Source organism: Physeter macrocephalus, chromosome 2 (assembly GCF_002837175.3).
Source record: "Physeter macrocephalus isolate SW-GA chromosome 2, ASM283717v5, whole genome shotgun sequence".
NCBI lineage: Eukaryota > Metazoa > Chordata > Mammalia > Artiodactyla > Physeteridae > Physeter > Physeter macrocephalus.
In genome coordinates, this window is record NC_041215.1 from 117,092,106 (window position 1) to 117,107,904 (window position 15,799).

Below are 15,799 nucleotides of genomic sequence, written 5' to 3' on the forward strand. Positions count from 1 at the left end.
TGAATGAAGGAAAGCGGGTAGCAACTCCCCAAAGTGTTTTTACAAACGGGGATTCAGATCAGAGGAACAAACACAAACCTGTCTAGGAATATGACCAATGAGGCAATAGAAAGTGACTAAAAGTCAGTTATAAATCAGAAATGACAACCAAAATCCCAGAGTCTTAAATTATTTAATCCAGACATTATCTAACCCCTCAGATTTGCTTGGTGCTATGTTGTTTATCGTTCTCCATTTGAATGAAATGTGGAACAAACACAATACTGGTTGGAGAGAGTGTTTCAGAGCTAATTCACCCTTGAAGGTCAGGGTCAGCAGTATTATTGTGTTCACGTAATTTATTTCTTCATATGGAAAAATAACATGTCAAAGAAGGGATTAAAGTAAATTTTATTTTGAAATAATCAGCTGAATCTCAAACTTCAAATAAACGGATCTTAAAATGTTCATGAACTTCAGAATCTCAGTATTCTAATCTAGTGGTTACCAAACTATTCCCTTTGGCCCAAAAGGGACCAAACTGGCAAGTCTCAACAGTAACACCCTTTCCATGTCTTTAATATTATAAGTACATTAAATTTCTACAAAGACTTATTAAAGAATTCTACTACTTAGAAAATGTTTTAAAATGATCTAATCTACCTTATTGATTCACAGATAAGAACACTCAGACCAGAGTAACCTTTCCAGGTCTCCCCATTCTCAGGTGACATGCTGTCTACTATTGTGCAGCCTTGATGGTCCTGGTATTATGAATAAGTCCTTTTCACTACTACCATTAAACTTACTGTCATAGCCTTTTGTATCACCTGGACAAAAATCTGTTCTAAATCAAGTAATCACCAACTTCTGCCTCCCCAGCAATCCAAAAATGAAAAACAATTTATGAAGAAAGAAATTAAGACCTACAGGAAAATTATTTTAGCAATACATAAGGTCAACCAGAAAGACTGCTCCCTAATTTATTTACATTTGACTAACAATGTCTCTAAAATGTGTTAGAGAAAATGTTCTACACACATATATATAAACACAGTTATAAGTTGATTAACAATAAGCAAATATATACAATAAAAATATATATCATGAGCCCAATGTTGACTTTCACCACCAGAGAACAGTAATGTTGAGATTCAAATCATGATTTCCTGATTAAGAGACAAGATTGTTTTTAAAAAGGGAACAAAAATGTAGGAACAAGTAAATTATAAGTAGCAAAATAAATACAACTGTAGACAGAAGAATTTAACACCTATGGTGGCAAATTTAGACCAGGTAATCTATTTTCATTATAACAAAGCCAGAATAAATTATTTGACAATATTATTTGCTAACTAAACGAAGGCAAGTATTTTTGCTGGTGGCAGGTGTGGATTTTTTTCATCAAAGAACATTAAAAGGGTGAGACATAATGATACCACTTGTATGTTTAACCAACAGTTCTGATCCCCTCTCATTAATCTTTGACAGCTGATAATGTGAATAGAAAGACATGATGAATCAACACATATGCCAGTTTTAAAAAGAAAAATCCCTTAAAGCAACCTCCGCATCTAAATGGTAAACACAGAATGAATTCATAATCTGGCAATTTGTTTTTTTTTTAATTCAAGGGGAAAAAAAACGTACGAATGAGTCTACCTATTTGTAAAAATGTGAATGATCAAAACAGTGCAGTCACTGGGCTCTCACACTGTGTAAGTTCAATTTGAAATGTACATCTGGTATAGGATTCAGCTATCAAGAGGGAGCAACTCAAAGGACATCACACAATCTATAAACCAGCTGGAAGGAGCCATCCAGACTTTGCCTTGCCTAACTCTCTCTGGGCGATGATTAGACAAATCCTCATAGATGATATACTGTGTGCAGAAGTGCTGATCAGAATCAGGTTTGGCATGGTACGCGACTGTATTGATGGTTTGAGTCACGTCACTGTCTGGCTTGGGCTTTCTACTGAGGATCTGTCCCCCAGCTGCAGTGACAAGTTTAATAAGGTTGTCCTTTGGATGGTGTATGAAGGTTCCCCTCAAATAGAAATAGCATCCATCAAACAGCTTTGGCAACTGAAAAAAAAACAAAAAAAAAAGCTCATTAAAAGCAGACCAAAATATTTTAAAACACTGCATATGAACAGGGAAATAAAAAGAAAAGTCACAAGCAGTTAAGAAGCTACTTAATGAGGTGCTAGGACAAGTTGTATTTCAAATAAACCATTTAGGTCAAAAAAATACTCATGCAAATAAAGGTTTCCTATACAATTTTTTCCTTAAGACTCTGGTGCTTTTCACTCTTCTCACATTTTAGGTGTGCTCTGTGTGTGTCTCTCTGTGTGTGTGTGTGTGTTATACATCCACATAAAACCTATTCATCAAGCGTCTCATATCAGAATATTTATTCATATTTCGTGGGACTTAAAGCCCCAAGAATTCCTTCCTAGGGTATCTGAAACGAGCTTCACGGATACCAAGCTAAACTTAATTGTAAGAGTAGCAGCTTTTCTATGGAGTTTTCCAATTCTGCCCATCCATATTTAGGTTCCTATATACTACCAATCTAAGGTCCCCAGGGCAGTGACGTGGGAGTGTGGCCTTCAGGATTCTAGAGATGTTTTCCTTAGAACACAATACATTATAAGGCCATGGCTAGGGATCCAATTAGATATGAAACACTTCTGTGAGCTTTACAGAAAAAGTTTCACAAGTCCCTTCTACAAAAACTTCTCTCTGGCATTTTTAATATACCTATATGTTAACAAGGTAATGGAATTTTATCCATTAAAACTACAATATGTGGTAATAAAGACATGGTTAACTAAATCCGAACAGTAGCTCTAAGTCTTCTCTCAGGCTACTTCCTATATCTGAGACTCAGCTCAGATTCTGAAAGGTTTATGCGAATGTTCAAGATGCCCAAAATCTAGTAACAGTATGAAATTATTACCTTCTGGTTTTTACTGCTCATTGTGATCATCTCTCAGAATCAAGTGCTTGAAATAAGCACAATTAAAATTTTAATCAGTCACCTGTACTTGTTGAAAGGGCAGGAGAAGTTTTTCCTGACGGTAATAATAGTATTAAGTTATAATAAGAACAATAAAAGTAGTATCAAAAGGAAAGTACCAGCTGTTCTCTGTTGAGCCTGCTTCTATGTGGTCCTTCAGGAATTTCATACTTTTCTTCCTGTTCACATTCTTTTCTTTGTAGACATGCTTTCACCCCTGGGAGAAAAACGAGGATAAAAGCAAAATAAATATCAAGTGAGCATTATTTCTTTCACATTGAAATTATGCCATTTACCTAAGTGACTTTTCTTCTTCATGGTTAAATACTGTTCTGAAACAGAAAAAGAAACCTTACTTATGCCAAAACAAAATGTAACAAAACTGGTTTTCCATATAAAGAAAATGTAAGAAATCTTTCCTTCAGAGGACTGAACAATGAAGTAGTACTGAATACAAATTTTAGTTTTCTTTCTGAAAAACCTAAATCAGTACATTATTTCATGTACAAGAATAAAAATCTAAATTTTAATTTATAACCATTATCAAAATTAAAGTGAATAAAAAGTCCCTCATTTAGTTCAGCCCACAATGATCTGACCCTGAGGTCTTATCACCTGCCCCACTCATTCTGGCAGTCCTATGCCTAACCTCCTGTTAGACTATAAGTGATCTGACATTAAGGAAAGTACTTGAGTCCAGAACACCTCGCTTATTAAGCTGGTCAAATAACAGGGACTCTACAGCTCTTGTTAAAATAAACAGTAAAGCAGAGTCTGGGACGTGTTTGGAATTGACAGGTACACACTGAAGTCACCAGTCTAGAGATGACTTGGTGAATATTTCAAATGTTTTAGAGCTGCTTCAACTGAGATATTCCAAGACATTGTGTAACATATAAAAGTTAGAATATTTTAATGACTGAATACATCTATCTCACGAAAAGCAGAGCTTTGTCAAGGGACTGAATTTTTTCTTAACTTGGGACTATTAATGCATATTCCAGTTGAACACTCAACCCTGACATATCTATAATTCCCTATCATGTGATTCTTAATTTTTTGCTGGTTTTGCCTGTGTTTTAGTCCCCAGTGTTTTCAATACAAGGATCATATTTAGCTAAGTTTACTACACTGAATTCTACTCTTCTCACTAACTTATCATAAATATGATGGTTTTTATAAAAAATTGTTGGTTTTTTGCATGTAGTAAAAATTATATTTTAAAAATAAAATTTTAAATAACTACTCACAGGGTATAAAAAACTATCTTTCCAATGAAGCTAATACTAAAATATTAACTTTACTGTATACTGAAAATGAGTCTCAAAATAAAATTTTTGACTAGGTCAAAATCATACGAGAAACACTGACAGTGTGCTTACATGACATCATATATTGGTTCTACATTAAACACCAATGCAAAAAACATTACCAATCTAGCCAAATCACTGACTTACCTCAAACTCATTATTTCACATATAAATTATTACTTTTACTTTTTATCACTTAAGCATGTAACCCCCTTCCTAAACCTCCTTTCCTGATGATATTTGAAGAGCATTTATACCAGTATCTTTAGATGAACTGTATATGCCAGCATATAAAACCAAGGACTGAACATTGAATACTCCTATAATATCAAGTAACCGTAACAAGTAAAGAGCTAATGTCTACCTACAGAAACAAATAAATGGGCTGTGCCTATGCTGGCGGCTTATCCATTTTATGGGTTTATTTGACTGGTTATTTAAACTATCAAAAAAGCATACTAAAATGGTTTCAATTGATCCAGGCAATATGCCAGAGTTAGTCAATCAACAGAATGTAGTCTTAATAGATACTAGAATGAGATAAGCATGGCATCAAGAGAAATGAAATGAGGTGACCAAGAGGGCAGCATGGCACTACCAGAGGAAGATGCCAGTACTCTTTCAGTGTAAATATGCCTCAAGTCACAAAACTTTCAGCCTTATAGCAATTGTTCAGTAAATTTCTGTAAAGGCAGGCAGAAAAATCCAATGCTCTAATTACAATTACTGAGCTAAATGAAGAATGTGTTCCTCTGATATCCTTTTATTCCAAGTAACAATTTGCCAACTCTCCCTACCACTTAATATCAGTTAAAGAAGGAAAATATAGCTTCTCCCTGAAAACTAAGGAACAGTTTCTAGGTCTATAACAATCCGTTAGAATTGCCGTTGTAGAACAGAAAACGTGGAGAATATTTTGAAACTCAGTGTGACATCTAGTCCAAAGACTGTAACTCGAATGCCTACAAGGGCCGTTCAAATTACATAATCATGTGGGGAACCTTGTGTTAAGTGGTAGGGAGTTATGGAGACTGTAACAAATAGGAACATGTACATCATACCTAAAGACACAAAAATTAAATGATTATGCTGAACTAAACCACATAAATTGTATCTGTTTTGGACTTAGATTGCCAATTTGACCTGATGCTTGTCTAATCAACCTCTTCATTTCATAGATAAGGAAACTTAAATCCTAAGAGATTTAAGCAGCTTTCCCAGTGATACATGTGAGATGAGAACTCAGATATCCTCCAACTTCTAGATCAGTGTTTATCTTTATTTTATTAAAAAAAATAAAGCATCTTAGGAAATGCCAGGTACTCTCTCTACTCAGATTTAATATACTGTCTCTCAAAATAAATGACATAACCACTTAACAGATGACTAAATAGGAGGATCCTTATTTTTAAGAGATTAGCCAAAAAGTATACCAAAATGTCAAAAACTGCTGACTACCTGGGAGTGGGGGTTGGAGGGGGGGAGAACAATGCATTTGGCTTTGTCTTCAGGGAATCAATGAGTTTGTTTAATCTGACTGATGCCAAAGCTGCCACTCTCTCATTTGTACCTTATGAGTTTTAGAATGTTCATACTTCTCAGTAGACATTTACGATAATTATATTTCATATCAACTTCCTAGTAGATGTCTTTTCACTTGAACTGATTTACCAAAACAAGAATGAAATGCTTTAAACTTTCAGCAACCTAAATGCTGATATATTAACATCATCAATGAAATGGAAGAATCTACAAGCCAAAATACTACCTAATTAACAAACCTAAATAATAGATAATATTTTAAGGTTTTAATTACTCAACATAAGTTAGTTAAGCAAACTGCAGCAAGAAGTGTTAAATCTATTTTCCACGTTAAACAAACTATCAGAACTTTCACAACATTCCTAGTCATAAACTCATCTAAAGTATAATATATACTGTAATCCTTAATCTCTATTATAAAGATTTTAAAACAGGTCTTTTTCCACCAATTTAAAGATACTTCCTTACTGTAGGGCACACAGAACTATATCCAATATCCTATGATAAACTATAATGGAAAAGAATATAAAAAAGAATGTATATATATATGTGTAACTGAATCGCTTTGCTGTACAGCACTAATTAATACATTGTAAATCAACTACACTTCAATAAAAAAATACATCCTAAAACTCAACCAAATTATATTTTGTATTTGTACTTAATAAAGTCCATATTATTCCATTATCTGCCAATAAAATAGTTCAGCAGAAATGGATTCTTGTGAAGAAATATGCATATGCAAGATCACTAGTTAACTTTCTCAGCTAAATAGGAGGATGTGAATCCAAACTGAAATGACTATACATGAATAATTTATATTGTTTATGTAAACACAGGAGATTTCTGAATATGCCAGAATGATATATACTTTAAAATGTGTCAAGCCACTATCCTTGTAAAATGTATGCTTTATATCATCTTTCTTACTTTTCACATGTTCTATTATATTTTAAGATTTTGACCAAAGCTACCATTTCTCAGAAATACAGGAATCAACTACCTATCTTATTAAAACTAAGATTCTTTTCAGTGCAGATGTACTCCAGATCATGTCTACCATTTCAGGTAAGCTTTCCTTTTGCCCTAATTTTATTACTTTTTTATATAGAGGTAAGCAGCCCAATTCCCAAAGTACTGCTTAACTCAAAGTCATTAACTCAAAGTCATTAAGGTAGTTCTGGCTACCTAAGCAAAGTCCAGAATCTGTATACTAATGCAGCTTATGAATTCTGGGATATGATTTTTTTATTTTTAAAGAAGCTTGTACCATCCAGAAATGTATTCCTTTATTCTGAATCTCTAGTAGCCACTCTTGCCTCCTACCTCATAAAAGCACATATATCCATGGATGTATATTTTCGTTTCAGCTGCATGAACCACTGATGATGTTCATTAATCTATATTAAGCTTAGTCACTTTTCCTAGTTTTAGAAAGAAAAAAGGATTGTACAAATGGGAGGGAGTAGAAAAAAGGGTTTCTGAATCTACAGCTATATACAAATGATTATAGAATACAATGAAGACAGAATGAAGCGTTAAAATGGAGATCTGTTAAATGTCCAAAGGGGAAAGTATCCCTCCATGAAGATCACAGAATGTGCTTACTCTCTTCAAAAGCTAGAGCAATAAATTCCTAATTTAAAGAACTGTTATCCTTCTGAAGCCACTGGCTATTTGTAACTGAAATAGCACTGAAAATCAGAAATAAATATTACTCTTAGCCAACACTAAATGTTATCCTAAAAAAAAAAAGAAAATACAGAATCAAATATTTTATATCAAAATCAAAAATCCTAATAAATATGTCATTAGATCCAAACTGGGCACTTACGTAACTCAAGAAAACCGCATATTAGTAAAATAAACACTGAAGAATTTCCTTTCTGATTGCATTGAAAATGAACACCCAAATTGTAAAAACAAAAAAAATTATTTTTAGATGCTTTTCTAGTAGGCTTTTTAGTCAAATAGGCTATGATACCACTAAACTTCAGATAAAAGGAAATGGTTTTTTTTTTTTTTTTTTTTTGGTATGCGGGCCTCCCTCTGCTGCGGCCTCTCCCGCTGCGGAGCACAGGCTCCGGACGCGCAGGCCTAGCGGCCATGGCTCACGGGCCCAGCCGCTCCGCGGCACGTGGGACCCTCCCAGACCGGGGCGCGAACCCGGTTCCCCTGCATCGGCAGGCGGACGCGCAACCACTGCGCCACCAGGGAAGCCCAGGAAATGGTTTTTAAGAGGAAACTTTTTACAACAATGACAAAAATGGAAAAACAACTTTCACTCTCACTGTAATTTTTTTAAAAATTGGATGGCAAGTAAAAGAAGAGCTAAGCCCAATACTATGAAATTCCACAGTGAAGAGTGGAAGGACAATAAAATGAAGGCTAAAAACGTAAAATAAAAGGTAAATGCTCCTCTTGTGCCATCATAAACATTTAGATTTAGGAAATCAACGTCACAGATCATTAAATTTTGTGTTTTCATATAAATACCACGGAACAACTGTTTATTTTTGCCTACTTTTTAAGCCAATATTCTAATTATAAGCATATTTATACATAAAAATACATTTCCTCATAGGATAGTTTGCTAAATTTATTTATTTTACTTAATGCATATTAAGAAGCAGGTCAAATTCTATCACAAAAATATATTACTGTATCATAAAATTTGCTTGGGCAATATCTGGGTATCAATTCTAAAACCTTGTATTATGAATAATAATATCAAAACAATCCTTCTCTTTATAAATGTGGTTAAAGACCAAACTCAGCCCAATGTCCAAAATTTTTCTCAATAATTTAAAAACTCATATTTGGTATTCTTTTTTAGTCATATATTTAAAACTGAAATATTTATGTAAGACTTCCATTTTTATTGGACAATAAACATATTAAAATTTATCTGCTAGGTCTGCACAACAGGTATCAATAATCTGGTGTACCAGACTGGAGCAATATACATACACAGGTTCTAATTTCTCTGATTAAGAATGAAACCCTTAAAAAAAAAAAAAGAATGAAACCCTTACCTACCCATTAATTTTTAGAAAAGATCAAAAAGAAGATCTAATTGTTATTAGAACTTGAGAATTTGAACTTCTTCATAAAAAACTTGAATTTAAGAGACATACACTGATTTTAAAACTGTTATAAACAAACAGACCTCTACCTACCAATCTACAACTGTTTTGACTGTTTCTTTCCCTGTACATATTCACACATTTATATATTGACAGTGAAGATATAATTGTTTTATGCTCTTTAAAAAATTTAAACAAATTTGTTTTTTCATATTTCAGTCCTAATTATCATATAAAAATAATTTTTTTTTCAGAAAACACCTTTAAGTATTCCAGAATGTTCTTAATTTTCTCATATTCTGGATATTCCCCCCTACTTCTTGTTATAAGAAATAACAATTCAAATAGTTTTTTTTCTTTCTTTTGTATTACTTCCTTGGAGTATATTCTCAGAAATAGGACTATTTTTTTTTTTGCGGTACGCGGGCCTCTCACTGCTGTGGCCTCTCCGACCAGGGCTCGAACCCGTGTCCCCTGCATCGGCAGGTGGACTCTCAACCACTGCGCCACCAGGGAAGCCCAGAAGTAGGACTATTATATCAACAGATGTTAATTTTATTTTATTCTTAGACAATCTTTGTAAAATATTTCTCTAATCATGAAGTTGCCTAATCAATCTTAGCTGACAGAAATGCTTTGGTATATTTATTTTTTGATAATTAGCAAAATATAACTAGTAAAAACTACCTGTATTTTTAAAATTCCACAGCTCACTCAACATCCATTTGAATAAATAAATTTTAATAGAAAAGTATAAGTTTATTAATCTGATCATGAAGTTATTTATAAAATGATGATATAATGATTGCCTCTTAGGCTCCATCTTCCTCATCTAAAACAAAAACAAAGAAACACTGTATCTGGCCCTTCCTCTCCTCACAGACACAAGTCCAGTGCAAAATGTCTGGCACATTCCCACAGCAATTCCCTTAGGTGCTAAGGCCTTTCAGAACTTCTATAGCAGCAATTTTATTTAAACTTAGATGAGAGCGGAGAAGAGGAAGAGATTATGAAAGAAGACAACCATCTGCTCTCCCCTTCACAATGAGATGAGAAATGAAGAGGCAGAATTAAATTTTTTTAAAAAAAAGGTTAGGCTAGAGGAGATTTTGAAAGCAGTGTACTGAAAGAACAGGTCAGTAAAATACATTTTCACTTTCTGAAGGCTAGTTTACATCCTTAGGATGCAATTCCACCTTTTTCATTCTCTAAGAGATGAATAAAATGGCATATTTATATATCTTCCAATCTTCATTCTAGTCACCTCTTTAATTACCAAAATTCACCCTGTACGGGGATGGTTATTAGTTGCCTGTGAGGAATTAGCACCAAAACTAGGACTAAAGCAGAATCTCAGGCACAAATTTAATCCTGAAGAAGGAACTTTCCTAGCTGTATCTCCCGTTTCTGTAAAATAAAGATAAATACCATTTGATAAAATATCTGTAAAATAAATATGATGAGACAGAATGGCTAGTACAATAGTATAATTATGCCCTATTCTTAGAATGTTCATTCAAAGTTCATTTACTATGACACTGTCAGATGCTCTATATATATATAATATAAAAAAATAAGAGATATGAACCAATTAAGACAAAATAAGTTTCAACAGAAGACTTCCAAAAGTTAAATTTGGATCCAATGGATCCAGACTGTTTTGTATAATTCTTTTTGTTAATTTGTTTAAATTTGCTTAAGTTTTTAAATAAGACAGTTCTCTACAGAGAAAGTTTAGATGAAATTTCCTCTTTAATCTACTTGGTTTGTGGAAAATGCCATAAAAGTTGATACTAAACTTTCTATACAGTTCAGCCAGTAAAGCTTGTGTCTACCAGGCAAGCTGGTGGATATCCTCAAACACAAGATCTAGTTTTAATAAGTCATAAATCTTTATGATTAATTTTGAAAGCTTTGGTCCACCACATCTTTCCTTAATATAGATGGTTTTCAACTAGTTTTGCATAGCTGTGAACATTTTTTTAAAAAATCACACTAAGTTGCCTGACATTAAGAACAACACAGAAACCACAGAAAAATGTATTAGGATAGAAAGTATTTGAGGGTTCTTGCTTTCTTTTTATAAACCCAGCGGCTATTTAAAGTAATTGTCTCAAACCCTGAACCTATTTCTCAAACCTATTTGAACTTTGTATTAGACAATATGGGGATATGAACATCAGTAAGAGATTCCATCCATCTTTTATCCTAAAAGAATGATTGATATCAGAGTATATTATTCACTACTGTGAAAATCACCAAGCAGCACGCTATTAGGTCAGCTTGAGTCCATCAGTGATTCTATAAAAATGAGATGACCAAGCCATTAAAGTGACAAAACTTCCATTTTTTAAAGAAGGCAGATATTATGGAAATGAATCATGTAGTCTGTATATGTAACCAGATGCAAGTCTGGCAAATTCACAAGAACTAGACTTACTGGGTAAGTGGTAAATGTCTTAATATTCAAAATTTCACATGGCTTCTTTATTACTGAGACCTTATTATTATGAAAATCCATTCCTTCCTATAACCACAGGCAAGGTTTCTGGCACAAGTTCAGTACAAAAACATCTATAATCATGGAACCATTTTAAGTCATTTTTTAAAATACTGAGGCCCAATAAGACTTGCCACAGATTAGAAAGGGAAATGAAAGTTCAAAAATAAGAGACATAAAGAGAAACTTTTTTTTCTATGCAAATGGCCAATCAGTCCAATTGTTTATCATACTTGTTTAACTGGTTGACTGGCAGAGTCTAGTAACAGATATTGACGAGAACAGAGAGAGTAGCATTACTAGTCACAGCTGACTCAGACCAAATCAGTGGAGACTACCATCACAAGAAAAGTGGTAGCTGTATTTTATAAAGACGTGAATATCAGTTGCTAAAAGGAAACTTTTTTACAAACCAAGTTAATTTCAAACAACATTAAATTAATAATATAAAGATTTTGATTAAATCAAGCATCTCTGCCATAAAACCTTCAAAACACAAAGCTATAAAACAAAAAATTTTTCAAAACTAATCCATCATTTGCTTCTTAAAAAGAAAGTTTCATTAAAAATACTCACTATTCTTTTTTAACTTTTTAATTTGAAATAATTATAGATTCACAGGCGATTGCAAAGAAACATACGGGGAGGTTCCATGCACCCTATCTCCAATGTTAACATCTTACACAACAATAGCACAATTATCAAAAGCAAGAATTTGACACCGATACAATCCAAAGAACTTATTCAGATTTCATCAATTATACATGCTCTCTTGTGTGTATGTGTGCGAGCATCTGACATTTAATCACATGTGTAGACTGTGTAACATAACTACCACTAGGATCAAGACACTCAACTGCATCTTAACAAGATTCCCTGTGTACCCCCTTTATAGCCACTATTCTTTTATAAACAATTAGTTAGCAAAAAAGGTCATTTCACTGTCCTATATTAGCCATCATATCACAAGTAGACACTTTAGTGATTGAGGAGTAGAAAATAACCTTGCATGAGCTTTCTTTTTATTTTGTTAAGTCCTAGGTGAATCCAAGGTTAAGAAAAACAAACAAATGAGAGCTGGGAAGGTGAGAGGCAGCTCCAAAGGTAGTGGTGTTTGATTACATAACTAGAAAGGGGTAATGGGGACACATTTTCATCAGAGGTTTAGAGACTACCTAGTGTATTCGCCCCAAACCAGGTAGTACAGGGCAGTCTAAATTGCCAAACAGCTTCCTAAAATATACCATATTAGCTAAGAGAGCAAGAGAGAGTTATACAGTTAAGTTTTTAGGAATCAAAAAGGGAAAGCAATAAACTACTTTCATTTCATAGTTGTATATTTAAAACATGCATTTATTAAGTTAAATATATCATGTAATGGTAATACAGATTGTTTAAGCTTACAGGTCTATTACATAATCCATTTACTCTTGATTAAAATAGTTGGTACTGTAGAATAAAAGATTTTGAAACCAGGACATACTTGTGGATATTAACTAAGAACATCTAAATGATACCATTAATATGAGACACTTTTTCAAAATGCAGTGACTAACCAGAGGTAAAAAAAATTAGCATAAGGTCCTTAAATAATTACTGGCAGTAGTGCATTATAAAAATGAAATTAGTCAATTTCATTTTATTTCATTACTTAATTCCTTTTGTAATTCTCCCAAATCCAATACTTACATTCAAATTTTAGGATCCAGCAACCACTGAGAATCCCAAGCATACATTTCAGGGTGCTTTGAACTGTATCACCAGGAACAATGACATGAGTTACTGGAAAACAAAAAATGCAATAAGAGAAACAGAAATATAAACCCAAAGAGTTTTTTAACCAGTCTGCTTTTTATAACCAGTTAGTCTACATTTTATAAACTTATACCTGAATTTTCTTGAAAGGCAACAATTTTTATACTTAGGTATAAGACTTCTTTTATTTAGTTTCATTCTCTATTCTGGCTACCAACATGAAAAACCAGATCATAAACCATATATCTCTTTTTTTCTTTTTTTATTGCGGTACGCAGGCCTCTCCCGTTGTGGAGCACAGGCTCCGGACGTGCAGGCTCAGCGGCCACGGCTCACGGGCCCAGCCGCTCCGCAGCATGTGGTATCTTCCAGGACCGGGGAACGAACCCGTGTCCCCTGCATCGGCAGGTGGACTCTCAACCACTGCGCCACCAGGGAAGCCCCATAAACCATATATCTTAAAGCCACAGTAGCCAACACATATTTTTCTTTTCTATTTCAAATTACAACTAAGGAATTAAAGCATTACACTGCATTACAATTTATTTGTCATTAGCAAACTCATAAAATTGCTCTGACATACTGTTCTGTCTTAAAATAGATGCAAAGCTTTAAACTTTATATTTCCTAACTAAATTAAGACTTGTAAGTAGTTTATAACTGTAAAAACATTTTAGAATTATTACCAGATTCAAAGTATATAGTCAGATCCCAATGGTTAAAACATATAAATTATCAAAGGGAGCTCTACAATGGAATTACCATTTAAAAATTTCTTCAGGGCTTCCCTGGTGGCACAGTGGTTGAGAGTCCACCTGCCGATGCAGGGGACACAGGCTCGTGCCCCGGACCCGGAAGATCCCACATGCCGCAGAGCGGCTGGGCCCGTGAGCCATGGCCGCTGAGCCTGCGCGTCCGGAGCCTATGCTCCGCAACGGGAGAGGCCACGACAGTGAGAGGCCCGTGTACCGCAAAAAAAAAAAAAAAAAAAAATCTTCAACCAAACATAAATAAATAATCCTCACCTGTACTGTCAAACTCAGCACATTTTTTAGCCTTGAGAATTGCTGCAAGCTCACTGAGCATCTTCTGTTGTTCTGAAGAAAGTCCACTGCCTATAAGTACAAGAGGCCCATCCCTGCGCTGACCAGTGTTTACCTGTCAACGGAAGAGGAGATGCCAGTGTTAAAAACATTTAAAGATTAGAGAAAAATTAAACTGATTTTCAATTGATACAAGCTTGGATTTCATTCCTTAGTTTATCTAGTAATTCCCCAAAATTTCCATTGAACCTTAATGCTCAATGCATTTGAATAACTGTTTTTCTATTTCTTTACCCCCTTCTCCCAATAAAACAATACTTGGGGCTAGCTGTCTACACCCAGGATGTCTTGTTTCCTTGATTCTATTTTTTTTTTAATAAATTTATTTTATTTTTTATTTATTTATTTTTGGCTGCATTGGGTCTTCGTTGATGCACGGGGGCTTTCTCTAGCTGCGGCGAGCAGGGGGCTACTCTTTACTGCAGTATGCACACTTCTCATCGCGGTGGCTTCTCTTGTTGCGGAGCATGGGCTCTAGGTGCGTGGGCTTCAGTAGTTGCAGTGTGTGGGCTCAGGAGTTGCGGCTCATGGGCTCTAGAACACAGGCTCAGTAGTTGTGGCGCACGAGCTCAGTTGCTCCACGTGGCATGTGGGATCTTCCCGGACCAGGGATCGAACCTGTGTCCTCTGCACTGGCAGGCGGATTCTTAACCACTGTGCCACTAGGAAGTCCCTCCCTGATGCTAAATTGGGTCTCTCTAGGGTTTTACAACTTCATTCTGTCACCAGTACGCGGTGGCTTCTCTTGTTGCGGAGCATGGGCTCTAGGTGCGTGGGCTTCAGTAGTTGCAGTGTGTGGGCCAGTGTGTGGGCTCAGGAGTTGCGGCTCATGGGCTCTAGAACTCAGGCTCAGTAGTTGTGGCGCACGAGCTCAGTTGCTCCACGTGGCATGTGGGATCTTCCCGGACCAGGGATCGAACCTGTGTCCTCTGCACTGGCAGGCGGATTCTTAACCACTGTGCCACTAGGAAGTCCCTCCCTGATGCTAAATTGGGTCTCTCTAGGGTTTTACAACTTCATTCTGTCACCAGTAAGCACTCCCCCCTTTTTTTAAAGTAACCCAAAATACCCACTTAAAGTGATCAATTCTCTATCTCCCCCGACTAACTTATTCCAATAGAGTTAAACTCAACTTGGTCTTTTTAATTTAAACTGAGATTACATAAAATATTAAAAAAAACTAAGGCTTCTAGAACAGCACTGATCTCAAAGACAGAAAACAAAATTTTAACACTAAAACAGTTACCTCTCGAAACCAAGAAAGTGAAAACAGACAAAGGAATACCAAAGTTACATCAGATCCACCAACAGTAGTAAGTCAATGCAGCTTATGAAACGGGAAGTGATCTAACAAAGACTAATATTTTCATTTTAATAGAAAGACTTAGAACTTACAGAAGACAAAAAAGACAAGAATAAAAAGGAGGCACCAATGGATACCGTTAAAGATTAGACATGAAAGATTCAAAGAAGCAAAGGGACAGTGTTTTCAATAGCAGC

At 34.9% G+C, this 15,799-nt stretch overlaps 1 protein-coding gene across 3 annotated transcripts in view; it reads right to left on the reverse strand.

Moving 5' to 3' along the window:
* Window positions 1–201: 201 nt before the first annotated feature.
* BARD1 (BRCA1 associated RING domain 1) overlaps window positions 202–15,799 on the reverse strand; it is a 77,452-nt gene continuing 61,854 nt past the window's right edge. For 2 of the 3 annotated variants that reach the window (XM_007114978.4, XM_055089908.1), the window contains 4 exons: window positions 14,222–14,354; window positions 13,131–13,223; window positions 3,123–3,220; window positions 202–2,066 (listed from right to left, as the gene is read on the reverse strand). In XM_007114978.4, coding sequence (XP_007115040.1) covers window positions 1,734–2,066; window positions 3,123–3,220; window positions 13,131–13,223; window positions 14,222–14,354 — 657 coding nt within the window. In that variant the 3' untranslated portion in view covers window positions 202–1,733. The remainder of the gene's footprint in view (window positions 2,067–3,122; window positions 3,221–13,130; window positions 13,224–14,221; window positions 14,355–15,799) is intronic. The other variant, XM_055089915.1, reaches the window with a different exon arrangement.